This window comes from Leopardus geoffroyi, chromosome B3, assembly GCF_018350155.1.
Source record: "Leopardus geoffroyi isolate Oge1 chromosome B3, O.geoffroyi_Oge1_pat1.0, whole genome shotgun sequence".
Classification (NCBI taxonomy): domain Eukaryota; kingdom Metazoa; phylum Chordata; class Mammalia; order Carnivora; family Felidae; genus Leopardus; species Leopardus geoffroyi.
Genome location: NC_059337.1, coordinates 54708166 through 54724398, shown reverse-complemented (window position 1 = coordinate 54724398; position 16233 = coordinate 54708166). Strand labels below are relative to the sequence as shown.

The window sequence follows — 16233 nt, the reverse complement described above, 5'->3', positions numbered from 1 at the left end:
GGATACAAGGGACAAAATCCAACCAAAATAAGTAAAATATGAGAGAGAATTAAATTTGTTGATAATGTTGTTGTATGGGTGAATAATGATGAATAAGATAATAGGTAATCTTGAGTCACTCAACTTTTTTTAAAATTTCTTTTCAATGTTTATTTATTTTTGAGAGAGAAACAGAGCACAAGCAGGGGAAGGGCAGAGAGGGAGACACAGAATCTGAAGCAGACTCCAGGCTCTGAGCTGTCAGCACAGAGCCCGACGCAGGGCTTGAACCCATGAGCAGTGAGATCATGACCTGAGGCGAAGTCGGACGCTTAACCGACTGAGTCATGCAGGTGCCTCTTAAGCCACTCAACTTCTAAAATTAGAAGTCTGCAAGTAGCAAGGCAAAACAAAGTTCTGTACATACTGGCTGTCTGATATCCCAAGTGACATCTCATGTTCTGTGAATAGATTAAACTTTCCTTCTTACCCAAGACAGTGAGGTCCATAGAACATTTTTATGATGATGGAAATGTTTAATATCTGCACTATCCACTATCCAACAGTCACACACAGATAGTGAGCACTGGAAATGTGACAGTATAACTGAAGACCTTTATTTTTACTTATAGTTAATTTTATTAATTTAAATATAAGTTTAAATAGCCACACATGGCTAGTGGCTAACATATGGGACAGTGCATTTTCAAAATTATAAAAAACATAATAAATACCTAATTCTATGAACATTTCTATTACTTTATTTCTTTTTTCTTTTTTGAATGTTTACTTATTTTTGAGAGAGAGAGACAGACAGATAGAGTGCGAGCTGGGGAGGAGCAGAGAGAGAGAGGGAGACACAGAATCCGAAGCAGGCTCCAGGCTCTGAGCTGTCAGCACAGAGCCCGCGGGGTTCAGAACTCTCAAGCTGTGAACCTGAGCCAAAGTTGCACATTTAACTGACCAAGCCAACCAGGCGCCCCTCTATTTCTTTAAATCTTGCTCAAAATAGTATATATTATCACTTTATTTAATATTGTAAAATATCATTGAATAGATCACATACTAACCTTGGTTTTCTCACTATATGTTTATCTAGTCAAAACTATTAAGTTTGTTAACTCTTACTTGGAGAAGCTATCAAGGTATCAGAACAGTGAGAAAAAGAAAACCACCTTTTCCACAAAACTGAGTGTACACAGTAAGAACCAATGAAAGGTCCATCTCTTAAATTATTTTCAGAATCTCCCTGAGGACATTGTGAGTCTTGCCTTTTTCGGAGTCCATTTATTTCACCTTGATAGTTCTTGCACCTTTTGCCTTATATAATGCCTAAGACCAGGCAACTTCTCTCTTAATTGCCTCAGGGTGAGTAGGTCCTTTCCTTTCCTAACAATACTCTCTAGGATATGGGAGTCAAAGGCACAGTGAGCTGACCCCTTACTGTAACCCTTGATGGCTGTCAAGATTGACATTGACAGGTGCCTCTTTTGCTTCAGTGCTTTCCTATGCTCCGGCTTGATTTTTTTTTTTTTAATATTTATTTATTCTTGAGAAAGAGAGCGAGGAAGAGAGAGGGAGAGAGCGGGGAGGGACAAAGAGAGAGGGGGACAGAGGATCCGAAGTGGGCTCCACACTAACAGCAGAAAGCCTGATGCGGGGCTCGAACTCACAAACCTTGAGATCATGACCTAAGCCGAAGTCAGATGCTGAACCGTCTGAACCACCCAGGCGCCCCTTGGCTTGATTCTTTGACTCCGGTTTCCCCACTTCTACTCCCTCTTCTTTCTTTCACCCTGCTGGTGGGATTTCCCCAAGACTTACTACTGGATTATGCAGACAAATACATGGGATTGTAGAAAGGAAGCAGACTCACGTTTGGTGCTCATTTCATGGAAAAAAGCAACCTGGTGAACTTCTTTCCATTTTCTTACAGACTAAGCCTCTGTTTAAGATACCATTGATTAATACTTAAGCTCTTATGTTTCAATTGTTGCTCTGCTTCCAGAATAAGCAAAAAATTACCCATTTCTCTGACGACTGCATACTTTTCCAGGCAAAAGAAGTGTGCTTCCTTAGATGTTTAAAGGCTTCATCTTTCTTGAAGGCCACTGTGCTGCAGCTTTTCAACACTCAGGATGGGGAAGAACAGAAATTGTTCAGGTAAGCATAGGAAGAATGCCAGAAAAAGGCTGTACCTAGGGTGCAGATGACAAGTTTGTAGACAAGGTCATCTATTAGACAACAAGTTCCCTGACAGCAGAGATAAGAGTCATCTCTGCAGCACATAGCTGACAGTTTGTCCACATGCATCATGTTTCCCCTTAAAAGCATGTTGTCAAGGCCATTATGAACTAGTAGACACTTACATGCTATACAAATCTTACTAGATCACAGGATTTTGAGTTGTAAGTGTCTTCTAAACAATGCAAAAGTGACTTAACAGATATGGGATTGTTAGCCTAATTCAGCACTTAACTGGTCCTGCTTCTAGATAATGGTAAGGTCTTTCCTTAGCAAGAAATAACTCTAGAAAATGTTGGAAATCCCCTGACCAATTCTGCCCAAACTCTTGGAGCAGGTAACCCCATTTCATGGTAGCAGATGAGATCCATTGTACAATGCTAAATTTTTTTAAAAATGTAGTTTCTGTATGTTTTTTTTTCCTCTGCTTGCATTTAATTGATTATTGGGGATCCAGAAGAAAAACAGTGAGCAATCAATGGATTGTTTTCTCTGTAATGGTGAGAACTGAAACCAACACCATTTCCCCCGTGTTAAATAATACTAGGAATATACTAACCCAGGTGGCTTTTTTGGAAGCAGAATACGAAATGGAGATCAGCGTGCAGAAGGTTTATTACGGAGTGCTCTTGGGATTAACATCTCTGGTTTGCAAAGGAAGGAAGTAAAATTGGGCAGAGAAAGAACTTGAACTGTGATAACAGTCTCAAGGAAAAGTATAAGCTGACCTATAGGGAGTTCCAAAGCTGGGATGACCCTTCAGAATTGTTCTGAGTTGAGGTAGAACAGGCCCCAACCTCAGAGACTTTATATATCACACTAGTAAATGGATGTGGGCTGCCTTTGAAGGGGGCATAGTACAGTTATCTACTGCTGCATAACAAACAACCCCAGACTTAGTGGCATAAAACAACAACTGTCATTTGTTACTATTATCTCAATAGTTTTGGATGTTGACTGGGCTCAGTTTGGTGGCTTTTAGTTGGGGTCAGGTTGTGGCTGGAGCTGGAGACATCTCAAAGGCTTCCTCACATGTGTGGTTTTTGATGATGCCTGTGGCTCAACCTCAGCTCTGGCTGCTCGCTGGAGCATGGACTTTCTATGTGGTCTGACTTCCTCCTCACAGAGAAGATGTTTCTAAGAGCATTCCAAGAGCAAAAGCAGAAGCATTCCAGTAGAAGCTTTAAAGCCATTTATAACCTGGCTTCAGAAGTCACACTCCATTGGTTGAGGAAGATAGAAAAGTCCACCCAAATTCAAGGGGAGTGGACATAGATGCTATCTCCTGATGGGACAAGTGGCAAGGTCATATTGTAACTAGAGCATGTAGGAAGGAAGATACTGTTGTGGCCACTTTTGAAAAATATAATCTGCCATAGGGCATGACTTTGAGTGAGACTGCTATCATTAAATGATGTAATCCTTGTAAGGTGTTAGCAACTGAAGGCTCTCTGCCATAGTAGTTTTTCAGCAGCTGAAAAATCAGTCTCTTATTCTGGAAGCAAATCTGGGCATTTAGAGCATCCATACTTTGCTGCCCCAGCATTTTTTTTCCTTTTACAGCTTTATTGAGATGTAATTAACATGTAACATTGTGTAAGTTTATAGCAGACAACTATGTTGATTTGATACACTTAACATGCTGCAAAATGATTACCATAGTAGCATTAGTTAACAACTATATCGCCTCACATAATTACCATTTCTTTTTTTTTTTTTTTTTTACGGTAGGAAAATTTAAGATTTATTCTCTTAGCAACTTGCAAGTATGTAATGCAGATGTTAACTATAATCACCACAGCATCTCCCTATTTCTCCCACTCCCAAGCCCCTGGCAACCACTATTCTACTTTCTGTTTCTATGAGTTTGGCTCTTTTAGATTCCATAGATGAGTAGAATTATACACTATTTGTTTTTATCTGATTTCTTTCACTTAGCATGATGTCCTCAAGATCCATCTGATGAGGAGAGCAAAGGCAAGAGAAATGTAGCTTAAATTAAATTTCCTTACAGCTTGCAGCCCAACAGATACCAGAAACATGCAGAGTGTGACCTTCCTCAGGGAACTCATGGCTGCCTTAACGTTTATGTTTTTTTAAAGACTAAAGTAACCTTAACAGCAGCTAGCCCCTCAAGGTCCTGAAAGCCTTGCTTCCAAATTCCTTAGAGACTTATGCTATCCCTAATGCCCACTAATTAAAAAGTATATAACCAGTCACTCCTCACAATCCAGCTCTTCCTGCCCTCGGGTCCTGTCCCTGTGCTATAATAAAATCACCTTTTTGCACCAAAACATCACAAGAATTCTTTCTTAGCCATTCGCTCTAAACCCAAAACTTCCAAATTTCATAATTTCATCACATCCATGTTGTTGTAAATGGTAAGATATCCTTATTTCTTGTGGCTGAGAAATGGGTCTTTCCACACAGTTAGGAAAGCTGAATGCTCATTCACATGCTCTCACTTTCTCCCATGTAAGAAATCACGGCCAAGAAGATCTTTCTTGACCTTATGCTGTTTCACCTTGGGGAAGGGGTGAAGTCAAACTGTTAACCGTTCTTACCCTCTCCAGTGTGTCCACACTCATATATATATATGTTTCTTTTCTTTTCTTTTCTTTTCTTTTCTTTTCTTTTCTTTTTTTTTCCTCTAGTAGTGCTGCAACTTCCCTCCACTGGAAACTTGGACTTCCACAAAGGCCTTCCTGTCCATAGATCATGGTCTATGAGGTGTTTTCCAGGGATTCCCAGACTGTAGCCATGAGGGGCTGGAGTGGTTTACAGGCCACTACAGGACCCACAACTGGAACTGAAGTCTGTATGCCTATTACCTGACCCACAGGTGGGTGAGACTCCCTCAGGTCCCTTAGTGAATTGTGCCGTTTGCACAGTTCCCCACAAAGGCACTCTTGTCTGTGGATGGATGCCTAATTGTTGTCGTTAGGAGGAGATAGAAATATGAATGAGGAATGTCTTATTAAGCTGTCCCTGTGTTAAAAAAGTTTAGGGACCATGCATACTTTTTTTTTTTTTTATCCCTATATTTAACAATGCTGAGAATAAGAATAAAAATAACTTAGCTGCTTACTCCAGGAAATGCCTTCTCCTGAAAGAAAAGACTCTGAACCAGCAAAAGTAGCTTGCTCATCAAAACTCACTTCAAGACCCTTGCTTCACTGGGCCCACCAATCCAATTAAACACTGCCTGATCCCAAGTAATTCCTTGCCTTACCTCTCCAGACTCAAAAATCATCCAACTCAGGCCCTAAAACACTAATAAATATCATTCCCGAATTTACCCATTTTGAGACACTACTAAAGCTCTGCTAAATTGGTATTCTTCCTTGGCTTTACTTGGCCAACTGGTTACTCTGGTGGCCTTTTAGGGAAGCTGACACCTGAGAATGAGACAGTGTACCCTCTGAAGAACCTGGTTCTACAGTGAGTTGACAAAATGAGAATGTTGTCATTCCAGGAAAAAAATTGAGCTCTTTACTAGTTTAGCCACTGACAGCATGGAAAGTCAAATTCCTCCAACAGAATCATAAATCTTGGGATTCAAAAAGGCTTGAAATTTATCTAGTCCAATCCATCTGCTTGGTACAGATGGAGAAGAAGCTCAAATTTGAGCTCAAATTAGAGTAAATTTTAGAGACTCCTTCAGTACAACAAAGAGTTTTGGGATTCCTCTCTACTCTCTTATCTTCCCTTTTCAATCTCTTCTTTTCCCCAGCCTTAGGACACCTTGTCCCTGGTTTTCCTCTTTGCAGACAGCTAGAGAAAAGATCAGGCCTCCATTGTGTTTTGGTGGAGGGTGTCTGTGTTGCCACAGGGCTTGGTGCTGGGTGTTTCCAACAAAAATGTATTTTTAAAATACCTCCCATTCCAGGAAGCTAAAATCTGGTTTCTATTATCTGAAAGGCCTCATTAAAAGATAAATATTGTCATATATGCACCCGTATTTTTGAAGCTGAAGGAAACTGACGGTTAAATTTTGGGAGTTCAATCTCATAAACAATGGAACAGGCTTTCTAGTAGTGTAGGCCTTCAGATCTGCTGCACTCTGAGAATTCTAGAAGAACTGAGGGAAAAAAAGTATTTTATCTTGTCTTTACTAGAAAAATAACTAGATGGGAGGGTTCTGGATTAGAGGTTTTTTTTGAACATTTGTCTTTTGGCTAATTTATCCTTTTAAAAATGTGATTACCAGATCCTTAGTATATGTCAATTAGCTTGAGATGTCATTGACTTGAAATAAAAAATATATTTGATATATTGTTTAGAAACAACTCACAGGTTGCTATTCACATATTGGTGAGGGGGAAAAAAATCTATGTGTGCACATGTGACAAAGATCATTGAAAATATTTTTATACATAAGAGTGAAAAGAAGTTGCACATGGCTCCAAAGAGTTTCCCACTGGGCTCTTACTGTGTGAAGACCAAGTGTTATACAGAACTGGTGACCTTTCATGAGTTTGAGGATTTCTTCCTTTTCGTTTTTTCCCCACTGTTGGCTACTTGCTTCTCCCACATCACAGATGATTCACAACAGATGATTCCTTTGTATAGCTTTTATTTTTATGCTGGTTTAGTTCTTGTTATTACCCATTATTTTCAATTGTAGGGCGTAATAATCCACCCCCGGACAGTTTTTACATGTTAGTAAGTCTGTATATGCGTGTGTGATGGTGGGAGCATGTCTTTGTAGTAATACCAAACACTCTGAATCACACTGCACTGAGTTCAGATTTTTTTTCTAAGCTACAACAAATGTGGATCTTCTAAATTCATGTTAGAAATATAGATGCAGCTGATAAACATTCTTTTTTAATAGGACCCACACAAACTACACCAACATTTTGTTCCTGAGTTTTCTTTATCTTTTTTTAAAAAAGTAACTTGTGTTTCACATGTAAAAGAAATCATCAGACTTTTGGGTATTTTTTGTGGTTGTTGTTAGTCTACTTTCAACACATTAAAAACTTGAGGTGATTTGCAAAATCACATCCCTTCTCGATGTGAGATGGGAAAATTAGGAGCTCCAAATACATTTTGCACACAATTCTACACAGTTTAAAGATACATTATATATTCAGCTCTGGGTCCTAGAAGTAAACACTTTTTCCTGTTTTACTCATAACTCTATTACTAAGTAATCAAGTTTAAAAAAATACTCAAAGGTCATTCATAAAAATGTTCAAATTTTCTACCAATAAATTTTATATTAACATTAAAAATTTACTATTTTCCTTATGAAGGTACATTAAAAATCCTGTCAGAATCATGAGCACCCCTGTGAAGTACAATTACATTTGTTCCCTGCCTCCTCCTCTCCACCAACATTTCCAGTCTCCTCAGTATTTAGATACAAAATCTAAAACATTGATAATAAAACAATCTTCCCTCTTAGGACTTTGGCAAGCCACTCCAAATCAAAAGAAATATTACCTATAATGTTTAAATTTATTTTTAAATGTATCTGTCCCACGAGACTCTGATTTAAAAACTGCATAGTGATCAAATATAATATTGCTCTGTATTGAGCTTAAGAAAGCATATCATTAAAATCTCTCATTAAATAAATAAAAGGATTTTGAAACAGAATGTGCATGATCATGCAATCTTAAAAGTCTGGAGAAAAACTTCCAAAATGATTTAATGCAGAAGCAACTGCAGAAATTTCAAATAACTATTCTGAAATATGAGGAACATTATCATGGCATCCCTTTTTTTTTGTCCTCTGTTGACTTTCCTGTCTCTTATCACACTTGCCCCAAACCATACTTGTGATTATCCTTAAAAGATGAGATTACACTTTTATCTTCTTCTGGAGCTACACATTCTCTCTGAGTAAACAATTAAGTATCAGAGTGTATTGGCTATGAAACCAGACTACCAAGGATAGAAGCCAAGTGTAATCACTTAGCAAGTTACCTTTCCTGTGCCTCAGTTTACTTATCTTAAAATAGAGACAATAATAGTATCTAACTCAGAAGCTGACATGAGGATGAAATGATTTAATAAATGTAAAGTACTCAAAAGAACGCTTGGTACATAGTAACTGTTCAATAAAATTTGAAAAACATTTTGATAATGATGACTTCAAAGATGAACTTTATACCAATAACTCTCAAATTTCTATCCCTATCCTCCAGTTTTCTTCATTTTAATAATATCAATTTTTTTTAAATAAAGTGAAATCTGGCCTTATCTTTAAATAAAACCAGGCTATACTCACTTATCAGATATTTATTTAACATATATCGTATGCTAGATACTTTTTTCCCATGTCAGGGACATAGAGGCAAATAATTCTTTGTTTTCTATTGGGTGAGAAAAACAGGTGAACTTTACACTACAATGTGATAAATATCTGGATTTACTGAAGAGATTCATCTGAATCTAGACTTTTGCTCAAACATTGTTGAGTTACCTACTGATACTTAATAAATTACCCCAAAACTGGGCAGCTTAAAACAACAAATGCTTGTTATTGTGTAGCTTCTGTGGGTCAGGAATCTGGGCACAGGTCAGTGGATACTTCTGGCTCAGGGTCCCTCAGAAGCTCCAATAAAAGTGTGAGCAGAGACCAAAGGAGGATTTACTTGATAGGTCAGTCACTCACGTGGTTGTTGGCAAGACTTATTTCTTCAAGGATTGTTAAACTAAACGTGTCAATTTCTTACTGGCTGTTGGCTGGAAGCTTCACTTGCCTACCATGTGGCCTTCTCCACAAAACAGCTCACAACATGATAGCTGGTTCTCCCCCACCCCCACCCCGAGGGCTCTGAGAGAGTGAGCAAGAAATGCTAGCAGGACTGATGTCAGTCTTTTTGCAACTGAATGTCAGAAGTGATACACCATTATGTTAACCATATCCAATTAGAATCAAGTCATAGGTTCAGCCCACAATCAATGGAAGGGAATTGAGGTATGAATACCAGAAGGTGGGGATCACTGGGGCCCATCTTACAGTCTGCCTACCTTAAATAGAATGAATTATATTTATCTTTTTTGTTATTTTTTATCTCCTTCTCTGCCTTCTCTACTTTCTCCTACTCCCTCACCATGCATAGATGTACTCACTGCAAAGTATCGTCTCTCCACTTCAGGAAAGCCACAAGATTCCAATAAGCAAGCTCAGAGAAAACTATTAAAAATATTTTATATTTTGAATAGCTTCAAAGTAAAATTTGAGTGAGACAGAAATATTCAATGACCATACAGTCATCACAAATAATTATGGGAAATCCATACAGAAATTTCATTAGCAGCTATCATTATCTTGGGGAAAACATTACTGGACCGCCGCCAACCATCAGTATCACACTCAGAATTATAGCCTAGATCACCATGTCAGGAAAATAAGTATGGCCCAGGAAACGGTAGAAGACTCTGGTGCTAGCTCTACTGCATGAATCCCCTGGGCAAACCATTTACCCTCTTTATGCTTTGATTTCCTTATCCATAAAGTGGTGTGATATGCCCACTGTCACAAGACTCTTGTCATTTTTGTGCTAATACATAGCGGGATTCATTATATGCTTTGAAAAATTGCCAAGTGCTGATGAAGATGAGACATCATCATCATTTTGTTTATCACTAGGTCTAGAGACATTTTTTCTTATTGGGGTTATTAACATTTTACAAGCTCAGAAAGCATCACAGAAAGCCGCATTTCTTTCCAAAGGTGTTTTCTTTCACATAATTATGGAATGAGATACTCATTCCATAAAAGATTTCATGCTTTAGATCTCCATTTTCTCCTCTCCTCACCCCCACACTTACTTACACTCCCCCTACATTCTCAGTAAATTGGTTGTACAATCTGTCCTGGCATAGCCATTAGACAAATTCATGCCCATCAGAAATGTAAAGACAAAGACTAACATTTTTATAATTACAATTAAGATTAGTTAAAGATAAAAGCAATTTATTATGAAGGGTTTTATATATCTTTCAAATTTCACTTCTAAACATTTAAAAAAATTCTTTCAGACTAATCCAAAGTTGGTGGTAATCCTTGGATCATTACTTAATTTACATATCCCTCAACAGGCTGATTTAGCCCTGTAGTTTGTATCTCTCCTTTTGTTCCAGAACTACCCAAGTTAATTCCATGTACATGTGGTCAGTTAGGCTCTGGGGGGTGTCCTGATTAAAATGTGGGAGGAGAAGTGTCCTAGGAAGAGTCCTGAGACTCTGCTAGAGCACATTTTGATCATATGTCCCATGAGTAACAGCTATGTGAGCACACTCCCACACAGGTATAATTTTCAATTTATGAATTAGGTAATATTAATCTGTATTAATACATTACATATATTATAGAATATATGTAGTCTGCAAATAAAAGCCAGATAAAATATTGTGAAAATAAAATTTAACTTTACCTTTATTAATGGTATGTCAAACCTTTTTTTCCCCTCAAATTATAGAGATTTGATGTCTACATAGTTGTTTATAAATGCCTTGTAAATTAACCTGGCATTATAGAATCATTTGCTAATATTGAAAAGTATAACATACACTTAGGGCTAGATTCATTAGTTATAATAATTATGTATATCTACATTTCAAATAGTCATCTTGAAAATTTTTATTTCTGTTTTTTTTTTTTTTTTTTTAGCCTACATCTTGGCAGAATTGATTGGCTCAGCATTAATTTATTTTCTTAGTATGGCTGAAAAGGCTCTCCTTTGAGGAGTAGGAGAAAAATCATTATGGCATTTTCTTTATTTTTAAAAAAATTATTCTTGCCTTATAAATATTGTCATCAATCCAAAGTTTCTTTCCAAGAATCTTTTAAAGCTATTGGTCCACTAGTGATTATTAAACTAGATGATATAGTCTACAAATCTACTTCCCACCAAAGAAAACAGCAACATGTTGTGATACTCAGAAAACACAAGAGCAAAGATGTCATCATTATCCTTCAAAACAGTAGAGTTCAGACTGAAATGTCAGCTGACTAAAGTACCTACTTACTGAATATTAGCAAAGTTTAAGCTTATTATTAAAGATAAAAATAGATATAAATAAGAGTCTTTAAAAATATGTATATGTGATGGGTATTGAGGACGGCACCTTTTGGGATGAGCACTGGGTGTTGTATGGAAACCAATTTGACAATAAATTTCATATATTGAAAAAAAAAAAAAAAGTTCCCCGGTTTTCTGTTTCTTAAAATCTTTCTTACATGCAAAATCACAGCCTTAGATCTAAAAGAGAAAATACTTTAACCAAACATGGTACAAACATTTTGAATACAATTAAATGCTAAGTAAAAAACATTGGTTAAAAAATGCATTCACCTCTTTCCTTGATTGAGATATTAAGTAAAAAGCTTTCAACAGATCACATTAAAGCAAAGCTTAAAAAAGGATATGGTTCTTGCAGTATTTCAGTGAATTTAATCTTGGTTTGTTTAGGGGCCTTGGAAATACCAGCTAACTCATGCATCTTAAGATAATATAAAATCAGTGGACTCTGACCTCCAAAATTGAACAGTACACGGTTAAACTCTGGACAAGTGCTACTATAATGGGACTGTAAAGGAGAAAAAAAATCAAGTTAATTATTACTTTTATGTATTTTTAAAGAGCTATAAATAAATATAACTGTATTATAACTATGAATATAGTTATTATCTGGTATATTAAAATAAATCAAAAGAAATTCCGCAAAGCACCTTCTTAATGAAAGAAATTTATTACAGTATGAGTCTATGAGTTTGTGCAGTAAGGCTCTTCTAGCTTTTTTATTTATCAGCTTGATAAATAGGTCAATAGACATTATTTTGTCTGAAGAACAGAAAGAAAAATGAAAGAGGAAAATGAACAGAGCTCCAGAAAAAGGGACAGGAACAAATATGAAGACAAAAATGACCAAAACCTCCAAACTTTTGTGAAAAACATATCCAAGAAGCTTAACTCCAAGTAGGAAAAATACTCACCTAGACACATCATACTCAAAGTGCTGAAAGACCAAGACAAAAAGAAATTTCAAAAGCAGCAAGAGAAAAACAACATATAAGGGAATCCCAATAAGGTTTAAAGCTGAATTTTTATCAGAACAAAGGAGGCCAGAAGGCATGTGGATAACATAATCGAAGTGCTAATGGAAAAAAACTGTCCATGAATTCTCTGTCATAAATATAATTGCTCCAAGATTTTATTACTGACTTCTTGTGGGATATAAGGTCAGTATAGCAACAATTCATACATTAAGTCTTTCCTCCCTTTTTGTAATGTCTAGATGTGAGATTTATTATTGATTCCACTTCCTGTGAGGAAATAAGATTTTATGCTCATTTGCTTTTACTGATACATACAGTTCTCTTGTGTTTCTTTTGCTTATGGTCACTTTTTCATTGCTTTCCTTCAGAGGTGCTCCAGAATTATTTTGAATAGCGGGACTCTCATAATCAAAAGCAATTCTCTGATGGTGAAAACTCAGTGTCAAAATCAGACATGTTTTCTATGATGTAAATCATTTACTTCGTCTCAATCTCCCATGGAAATTCACATAAGGTTATATCTAGCCTGATCTTTAAATTGCATACAAAACCAGGACAAGCTTTGTCTAGATTAAAAGGAAATACTACCTGTCTAGAAAGAAAGATGTTTCATGACCTTTTCCCCAGATTCTGCCTTGGATACTGTAAGACAGAAACTTGATCTTACTGGAATTCAAGACATAGACATTTGTTATTTTTTCCACAGTTCTCCTTTTTTTACATAGGAAAACCACAGTTAATACCTACTTCTTCCATAGAAGGACCACTGATTTTTAAGGGCAGTTCAACTCGATAATAGCAGAACTAGGCATTAAGTGTATATCCAGTGTTTTGTGGATCCTTAGCCATTTTCTTAGATACTCTAAAGCAGAAGGTTTGAAGTGGTGCAAAGAACTCCTAGAGATATTCCAAATAGCCAAAACAATTAGCAGGAGCCTCACTACTTCCATCTGCCCCACAAAAGATAATGGTAGAAAATTATCAGAAAACTTTAAGGTCCCATAAAACAAGACCTATATAGTCAAGAGTCAACTTAGTACTAAATCTTAGAACCAAGCAATCCCATAAACTTTGAAAGAGTCACAGGAGATGAGCTAGAAGGAGGATTTTGGTGCTTCATTGTTTTAAGTTATTAAAGGATAATTGCTGTCAATGACTAGAAAGGTAAACTTTGACTTTTGAGGTTTGAATGTGCATTCTGCCGATGCTCATATGGGCATTCGGAAGCCACAGGCACCCACTCGGCATCTGGACAACCCTGGTGCTTAGAAAATTCTTTATGTTGCACTGAAAACTGTCTCCCTATAGCTTTCACTTACCAGTAAATGTAAGAACTTTGTGGTTTGTATTGGTAAAACAATTATTTTGAGCCACACAGAAAAAGCCTAATCCTGCTTTCCTACAGTAGCTGTCTACATATTTGAAAACAGTTATTACAACCACCAGAGTCTTTTCTTTTCTAATGGAAATGCCTTTAAATATTTTGGTCATTGCTCAAATATACCATTAATTATATAATTATAGCCCTTAATTATCCTGATTATTTTCTATTCAGAACTCTTTTGTTTGTCTACACCCTTTTATAATGCAGGACTCCCAAATGAACATAATACACAATAATTGTGTAATCAACATAGAGTAGATCCCATATGTCTGTTTAAAAAGTTCAAGAATGCAGTAAGATTTGGGAGTCAACAGTGTGTTGATACATACAGAGATTACTGTAAAAAATAATTTCCAAATCTTTTCAGATGCCTCTAACCCAAGGCTTTATTATCCTATACTTATGCAGCTGTAATTTTGGACCTTTATACTTTTTTCATAATAAAAATTTATCTTCTAAGATTAGGCCTACTACTCAACTGTTGTAAACTTTTAGTCATCCAATGTATTCATCGTTCTTCCAAGGTTTATGACTTCAAAATATCTAATAAAAATGGCAACCATGTTTTTATCCAAGTTGTTGATAAAATAGTCTGCAGAGGACAGGGCCAATGATGCAGCAATGGGGTGTATTACCAGAGATGGATCTGCAGTTTGCTTTCCATCTTTTAACAGTGTCATCTGAAAAAGTTTGTTCAGTCAGTTAGAAATCCACCTGTCCATATTTCTTCAACTTGTAAATAAGGTGTAAAAGGCCATTTATAGTGATTACTGAAGATCAGATATACAGCCTCTATTACATTTCCTGATTTATAAATCCAGCAATATTGTACGTGTCCCCACCCAACCCTAATGGTGTGATATTGTCATTGATCCTAAATTGACTCCTAGAGATCACCAGTTTCTATTCTAAGTACTTACAAACCACCCTTGGCAGCACTGTAAAGGTTAGAAAACATTTTAGTTATCTGGGTTATTAGAGATAGGGAAATATATTAAGTATTGACTTCAGAAAGCGGTTTGTATATAGGCATAATTTAAAATTTATGGTCAGACTTGACTAGACAATCCAGACAAAATTTTAGCAATAAAGACTGCAATCAATTTAAAACCTATTTGTCTAATAAGAGATCAAATTCAGAATTTCAAGCCTGTAACCTCATCAAATCTTGGCTAAAGCAACACAAGGTGGCCAAGTCCCTGAGGGTCTCTATTAGGGAGGAACCACCAGAAATGTGCAAAAACTAAGTACCCACAACTTACCAGTAACACTACACACATATGGCCAGTTATTCCAGAGCCATGGCTTCAGAGGAGTTTGATGAAAACTCTTGTGACGTTTTCCCTGCAATTTTGACTAGAACTTACTGAGATCATAGTTGAGATCAATGTTTGTATATCAACCCAAAGAAAAGCAGTGCCAGAAGTGTGGGAAAAGATGAATTTTATGTGGTTTTTTGTTCATTAGAGATGAGGATATTTTATTTTAAAAAATTTTTAAAGTTTATTTATTTATTTTGAGAGAAAGGGAGAGAGAGGCAGGGGAGGCGCAGAGAGAGAGGGAGAGAGAAAATCCCAAGCAGGTTCCGCCCTGTCAGCACAGAGCCAAACACAGGGCTCAATCCATAAACTGTAAGATCATGATCTGAGCTGAAATCAAGAGTCAGATGCTTAACCAACTGAGCCACCCAGGCACACAGAGGATATTTTTAAAAAACAATAAAACATTTTAACATTAAGATTAACTTCTCTGGTAAATCACTTTGATCATTAAATTTTTGTAAAATATATATCAGGAGTGTAACAATGAACACTGTCTATATGAAGCTGTTAAACTAAGCAAATTAAAGACGTCAGAACATTTTGGGGGGGTGCCTGGGTGGTTCAGTAGGCTGGGCGTCTGACTTCAGCTCAGGTCATGATCTCATGGTTTGTGAGTTCCATCTCCATGTCGGGCTCTGTGCTGACAGCTCGGAGGCTGAAGCCTGCTTCGGATTCTGTGTCTCCCACACTCTCTGCCCCTTCCCTGCTTGTGCTCTCTTTCTCTCTCTGTCTCTCTTTCAAAAATAAACATTAAAAAAAAAGTAAGAACATTTTTTATAATTATTATGCTCCAAACCTTTGTTGTTAGTCTTGATACACTTGATTCTTCCTTGAATGTGGGCATTGTGTATGCTCTTGGGTTCTTTAAAATTTTCATCATATTGAAGTCTATGGCTAAAAGAGAAAATAAAATATTTTCCTAAATATTCTGTTTTTGTTTCTTTAAAAAAAAACATAATTTTCTTCTAGCAATGTGCCCTAAACATGGAAAGAGCCATGGATGGATGGATGAGAGAGAAGAGGTTAGGATATTGTTATAGCTTGCCTCAGTTAGAGGAAATAAATATACCATCTCATTTTTACTTAACAGGGCTTTAGAATTGATAAAACTCATTCACTTACATTATCTCTTTCATTTCACTGTCACAAACCATTCTGTGAGATAAGTAAGATTTTCCACAATTTACAGATGGGATAATTAAGTGCAGGAAGTTGTATGACTCTAAGCTATAGCTCTAAGCTATCATTTAAGACACAGGCCTAGGTCTTTTGCTTTAGGGTCT

At 36.6% G+C, this 16233-nt stretch overlaps 1 protein-coding gene across 8 annotated transcripts in view; it reads right to left on the bottom strand.

The window, feature by feature from the left end:
* The window catches only part of FAM227B (family with sequence similarity 227 member B), a 195756-nt gene that overhangs the window by 18001 nt on the left and 161522 nt on the right, over positions 1-16233 (bottom strand). For 4 of the 8 annotated variants that reach the window (XM_045449782.1, XM_045449784.1, XM_045449785.1 and 1 more), the window contains 2 exons: positions 15747-15844; positions 11615-11775 (listed from right to left, as the gene is read on the bottom strand). In XM_045449782.1, the coding sequence (XP_045305738.1) occupies positions 11615-11775; positions 15747-15844 (259 nt within the window). Of the gene's footprint in view, positions 1-11614; positions 11776-13099; positions 14309-15746; positions 15845-16233 lie in introns of those variants that run through there. The other 4 variants (XR_006704715.1, XR_006704716.1, XM_045449787.1 and 1 more) reach the window with 2 other exon arrangements.